At 34.7% G+C, this 6,884-nt stretch overlaps 1 protein-coding gene across 1 annotated transcript; it reads left to right on the plus strand.

The window, feature by feature from the left end:
• The first annotated feature begins 4,099 nt into the window (after positions 1-4,099).
• Positions 4,100-6,057, plus strand: LOC107854995. Its single transcript, XM_047415385.1, has 2 exons — positions 4,100-5,400; positions 5,743-6,057. The coding sequence occupies exons 1-2, from the start codon at positions 5,113-5,115 to the stop codon at positions 6,013-6,015; spliced, it is 561 nt and encodes a 186-aa protein (XP_047271341.1). The 5' UTR covers positions 4,100-5,112; the 3' UTR covers positions 6,016-6,057.
• Positions 6,058-6,884: the final 827 nt, after the last annotated feature.

Here is a 6,884-nt window from a genome sequence, read left to right on the forward strand (position 1 = left end):
ATATTATAAAGCAGAGGGCGAGTTTATGTTATATAATATATCTAAATATAATTTATTTAAATATTAAATTAAAGATAAAACTATACTAATAATAAAAAAAATTATAGTTTTAATAAAACGTTATTAAATTAATGTTATTAAGGATAGCAGTAGAAGTATATTAAATTAACGTTATCAAATTAACATTATTAAAATGTTATTAAATTAATGTTATCAAAACGTTATTAAATTAACGCAGAGGCGGACCTACGTGGTTGCCATGGGGTTCACCCGAACCCCCTCGGTAAGAAAATTATGTTGTATATATAAGGTTGAAAATTTATATTTATGTGTGTATATTAATGTTGAACCACACGAAACAAGGCACATAGATAGCCCAGTGATGTTATTTGCTCTTCTTGGATGCTTCCTTCAGCCTACTGCGCGGGTTCGATCCCTGCTAGGTGTTGCTACTATAGAAATAAATAAATAATAATAATAATAATAATAATAAAAACGGCGCCGTTTTAACACAAAAAGCAAAACTTTGGCAGTGCACAAATATAACCTTTAACTATTCAAAACTGCGCAAATATGACCTCCCTCCAAGTTAGCCCTTTTAACGATGTGTCACCGTATGATTGGATGAGCTTTCCACCTAGGCGCGAGTGAAACTCACACATAGAGGTTGCAAAATCGGAGGTCATATTTGTTCAGGTTTTGAATAGTTAAAGGTCCTATTTGTGCACTATCAAAGTTAAAGGTTAAAGTTATAATTTGGTGTCAAGTTTAGGATCATATTTATGTATTATGCCAAGATTTTAACTATAAAATTGAGGTTTATTCGACCAAGCTCTTAGTCTCACCCTCCTGTTAGTTTTTACTTGCACAGAGTAAGAAGTAGGATAAAGCACTTGTACTGCACACAAGAACATGACTACTCCTAGACCTTCATTTGGCTGGCTAGAGTCGAGGACTGATCATGTTCTTGAGCACTCGACAAGAATAAAAAATATTGTGCTTGTTTTTTCTTTTTTTGCTTCAAGAATTATTGCCTGCAAGAATTCACCAAGGATAAACATGATGCCAAAAGGATCATTTGACGTTAGACGTGTTTCCGGCAAAACATAAAGTAGCCATTTGGCCATGAAAACTAAAATTTTCTGGAGTTGGAGTTGGAGTTGGAGTTGGAGTTGAAGTTGGAGTTGAAATTGGAGTTGGAGTTGCGTTTGGCCATGTCTTTTTTGAATTTTTTTTTTGACTTTTGAAAAAACTTTTTTAAATATAATTTTATGCCCAAACTTTTACAAACTATCAAAATCACCCAACTAAAATTTACCTACATCACCCAACTAAAATTTACCTACTAACATACTACTGCTTCTTATATATAGAGACACTTCCATTTCTCAAACCAAGTTTGCATTAACGAAGAAAATAGCACTCGAGAACAAATGTAAAAATGATTGTCAAAAATGTCATAAAACAAGCTAAAGTGTCTCATTGTTTTAATCAAATGGGTGTGATCTTGGTACATATATTTTTGCCTTCGGACCATATACCTTACAACAAGCTTGGGAGCTAGCAATTTTCTCATATAATCTTCTGCTTTTCAACTAAATCATAGTCTATGATGCACATATACAAGAAAAATGATAACTAAGTGCTGGATTTGGGTAAATATATCTATGTCGTTGTCTCACTTCAACTGTTACATTTGGTTGTGGAAAACTTTAGGAAGTACAAGATTCTCTATACTGCTATGATGCAGAAAGTGTTATGTGTAAATAGGTATAGACAAACAAGACCCTTTGCTCTCATCTATCAAATGAATAGAGTTGTTTAACAAGATCAGGGTATCTGTTTTATCAGCTGAAAGGCGACATTTTACATGTAGCATAGACTCCAGAATCCATGTATGCTGAATGGCCTGACAAACGATTGGCTTGGCTAGTTCCTCGGCCTTTGCTTGTCGTTACAGCAAAATGTTGCTTGCTTCCCCAAATGCACAACCACGTAGAGGATCACTGTTATAAACAACTATATGAAGAAAATGGTACTTTGATGAAGAAGTATATGAAGTAGGCTTCTGTGATGGGTTGTTGAAGAAGTAAATGATGTGAAGACTTCTCTGAAAGAAAATATTATGGTTGTTGAAGAATTAATTGAGAAGTGAGATATTCTCGGTTAAGAAAAAATGGTACTTACCATTTATTTGTTTGTTGGTAGTTAAAGAAGAGTTTTATGTAAAAATTTAAAAGATTGGGGTATATGTAATAATAATAAAAGTTGGAATTGGAGTTGGAAAATTTGGAAAACACCTAAAATCTATTTTCAGAAAAATTTTCTGGAATTATTTTCCAATTTTTCATGGCCAAATACCACAATTTCCAACTCCGGAAAAAATTTTCGGAAAAAAGGGAAAAGTTTTCATGGCCAAACGGGCCCAAAGTATGTGAACAACTAATCTTTAATGGTTCTTGTAACTTCACCATGAATATGCCTTAGAAAGTTGTTAATGGACTAATGAGTTTGATAGAAATTTCATAAATTTAAGTAGTGTAATTTTCTTGCATGGTCATGTTCTGTCTCAGAAAGATGTTTCAACTTGGCTTCCTACAAAAATGTGTTATAAATTCTCTTTCTTATCCCTTCTATTTTAGTTCCTATTTAACCTATGAACTTATCCCTACCTAAAGGATAAAAGATTTTAACTATAAAATTGAGGCTTTATTCGACCAAGCTCTTAGTCTCACCATCCTGTTAGTTTTTACTTGCACGGAGTAAAAAGAAGGATAAAGCACTTGTACTGCACACAAGAACATGATTACTCCTTGACCTTCATTTGCCTGGCTAGAGTCGAGGACTGACATGTTCTTGTGCGCTCGACAAGAATAAAAAATATTGTGCTTGCTTTTTCTTTTTTTGCTTCAAGAATTATTGCCTGCAAGAATTCACCAAGGATAAAGATGATGCCAAAAGGATCATTTGACGTTAGAAATGTTACATCATTTGTGGTTGTGCTTCATAGGACTTATTCGCGATCAGCATTTCTGTTTCTTGCTCACTTGCTTTTATTATATTTTATTTCTGAGATGGCCACAGAAAATGTTCGGATTATGCTTTACCTGTTTGTGCATTTTATATCCGAAAGCTTCTTTTTCTTTTGGATTTACAGAATAAGCAGGCAGGGGTCTTTGAATTTCTTGGGACAAAAGTAACTTTGTTGCAGCTTGCTTATGAAATTTGAACTTCATGAAAGTGTTAACATTAGAACATCAAAGCCTAGGAGTTGGTTACTTCTGCTTTTCCCTAGTAAGTAGTGAAGTCAAAGGTTCATCAAGGCTCAAGAGTATTGAAGATTTAATATATATGTAAAAAGTCATTTTTGTATATATAATATAATTTTCTGGCGAAGGGTGTCCAACTGACCACCCTTTAGTCTATGTAGCTCCTACACTACCCTGGCCCTTAGTTCCACAAACTACTGATACATGAGCATTGTGTAGATTTAAAGGAAGAAAAATTATTTTTAATTAGTTTGAAGTTTTTCACATGTTATGTTTAGTGTTGGTAGACGGTAGTAACAGCTTTCAGTACTTGTCATTGCATATATAGGACTTCTTGTAATGTAAGATAAAAGTGAATTAGACTTGTGATGAAATAGTTGAGATTTCTTACTCTTAAACTGGTGGACCTGTTGATCCAGCCCCGCAGCCCAATAAAGATAGAGTTCATGTCTTTTAATTGCGTCTATTTTTGTAAATGAATAAAAAGAGTGAATCTAGAAGATTTCAAATTAGAGAGGTCTTTATGTAAAGTGGGTTTAGTTCCAAAATAAGAGATTACTCTCTCTTTTTTTTCTCTTCAGTGGCAACTACTGTTTCTTCACATTTGATCGTAACATGGTATCAGAGACAGAAATAAGTAGCTCACAGTGTCAGTTGTTGATTGATGTTACCCTCGACGAGTGGCTTTGTTGATCTGTCTTCTTTCTGGTGAGGTTTTTGATCGGCGTGCGGTGATATTCTCCAGTGAAGTTTTGTATTTTCTTCAAATTCCGCTCCTATAGTTATAGAGGACTCTTACTTCTTCAAGTTTTGGAAGAAGCACGGTACTATCATTTTTTCAGTCGATGATTATATTGTTTCAAGTATTGTGTTGGTGTTGATATGTTGTGAACCTGTGTCGGTATTGATATTGATCTGTTGTGAACCCTAATTGCATTCTGGAATCATGTCTCCTCTTGTTACATCCAGTTTTATTGCTTCCGAGGCAGGTTTTGCTCCATTTTTTGTCGATCCATCTCATCCTTTATACCTACATCCTTTTGATAATTCAGGAACTGTTATTGTCACTACTTGATTAAATGGGAATGGGTATGGTAGTTGACATAGGGGGATGTTGATTGGTTTGGCCTGTAAAAATAAATTGGGATTGATTAATGGTAAGATAACTAAACCGAATGCAAATTCTCCTTATTTTGAACCCTGGCGTCGGTGCAATAACATGGTCATTGCGTGGATACTGAATAGTTTGGAATTAGAGATTAGAGAAAGTGTAATGTATGTCGAATCTGCTGAAAAATTATGGACAGACATAGAAAAGAGATATGATCAGGCTAATGGTACAAAAGTCCATCAAATTCATAAAGAACTCTCTTCAATATCCCAAGATTCCTAAAACATTGCTTCATATTTCTCTAGGATTAAGAAATTATGGGATGAGTTAGCGACTATACCACCTATCCTAATTGTGTGTGTGGTTGTCTTGAGGGTTTCCAGGAATTAGAGGAGGAGCAAAAACTACATCAGTTCTTGATGGGGTTAAATGACATTTATTCCATTGTTAGAAGAAATATCTTGTTATTAAAGCCTCTTCCAGATGCTGATACTGCTTATGCTATGTTGATCAATGATGAGATCCAAGTTGAGGTCCAATCTTTTGTCCCCTCGTTCACTTCTGATTCGGCATCCTTCTCCACGAGGATACAAAGACCTTTTAATGGCTCCTTTTCACTCAGGACACAAAAAACATACTTTCAAAAGGTTAATTTTGATCCTAGAAGCTCCAACATGTTCTGCAAGTACTGTACGAAGCTTGGTCATCTAATATACAAGTGTCGTAGTCTACATGGTCAGCCCAGTAATCCTCGTCCTCCTTAACCCAATCCTCAGCCCAATAACTTCAAAAGGTTTGCTGCTTATGCCCAAGTTTCAGAACCTCCAGGTTTGGGTTTGGGTCAGGCAAAAGGGTTTCTCAATGAATGCAAATCTCCACAGTATGAAATTCAGAGTTATGGTTTCACCAAGGAACAATATGAACACCTGCTATCTCTTTTCCAACAACCTAGAGTTCCTTCATAAGACACTTCCACCTTTGGTTTTGCAAATTTTGCCTCTGGCTCTCCACATTTTGCAGGTTAACTATACTGATTTTAAAACTATTTATGTCTTTGCTTGTCAGTTTTCTAGATCGGTAGATAAACCTTGGATAATAGATACGGGTGAAACAAACCATATGACTCATGATAAATCTCTTCTTTTTCACATTAAACATCTTCCAGTTGCTTTTATAGTTACATTACCAAATGGCTATAAAGCTAAAGTGACTTGTACAGGATTTCTCTCTATGACAAAAGACTTTACTCTTTTAGATGTCTTATATGTTCCTTCTTTTCAATATAACCTCATTTCTCTTTATAAATTATTGTTACAGCTTAATTGTGGTTCTTATTTCTCTCTTAATCATTGTATTCTACAGGATCCTTCTTTGAAGAGGCCACTGGCTCTTGGTAGAGTATTCAATGGCCTTTACATTCTTCAGCCAGATTCACCCTCACAATCGTCCATACCTGCTGATACTTCTTCTGATGATGTTAGGAACACTAGTTCTTTTCCTTTTGATTCACATTCTGCCAATATTGTTAATACCATTGGATTGAATAAAAATGTTCCCTTTTCTGTACAGTTTGCTAAATGTTTTTCTTCTTCTGATTCTTCTATAATTGATTCTGATATGTGTTGGCATCTATGACTTGGTCATATGCCTTTTAGTAAAATGAAATCAATTAGTCATTTAAAAGACAAATTATCTAAGAAACACTCGTTTGTTTGTGAAATCTGTCCCGTGGCTAGGCAACAACGACTTGTTTTTACTGAGAGTTCCATTAAGTTTATAATGGATACAAGTATTTTTTAACCATAGTAGATGATTATTCTAGAGCAACCTGGACACATTTACTTTCTGCCAAATCTAATGCTTTTTCCCTTATTAAGTCCTATATTTTTCATGTCCAAACCCAATTTCATACTACAATTCAAGTCCTTAGATCTGACAATGCATTTGAGTTGGGGACTAGTAACGATGCCATATCTTTCTTTTCTTCCCATGGAATTATACACCAAACTTCCACCCCCCACACACCACAATAAAATGATGTTATGGAAAGAAAACATAAGCATTTACTGGAAACTGCTAGATCTTTGCTCTTTCAATCTAAACTTCCACTTAAATATTGGGGGGAATGTATCCTCATGACCACTTATTTGATAAACAGATTCACTTAGCCCTTATTACATCACAAAACACCTTATTAGCTTTTGTATAATTCTAAACCTCCTTATACTCACCTCAAAGTTTTTGGTTGTCTTTGTTTTGCTGCTGTTCCTAAGCCATATAAGGAAAAATTTCAATCTAGATCCATTTCATGTATGTTTCTTGGTTATAGCATGACTAAAAAGGCATACAAGCTATTAGATTTGGCCAAGCATAGTACTGTATTTTTTTATGGATGTATTATTTCATGAGAGCATTCTCCCTTATTCTGCTTCTTCTACACCTGTTTCTTTTCCTAATGAGGTTGATTTTCCTACTCCTACTCCTTCTACCTCTTTTTCTACTCA

Source organism: Capsicum annuum, chromosome 7 (genome assembly GCF_002878395.1).
Source record: "Capsicum annuum cultivar UCD-10X-F1 chromosome 7, UCD10Xv1.1, whole genome shotgun sequence".
Lineage (NCBI taxonomy): Eukaryota > Viridiplantae > Streptophyta > Magnoliopsida > Solanales > Solanaceae > Capsicum > Capsicum annuum.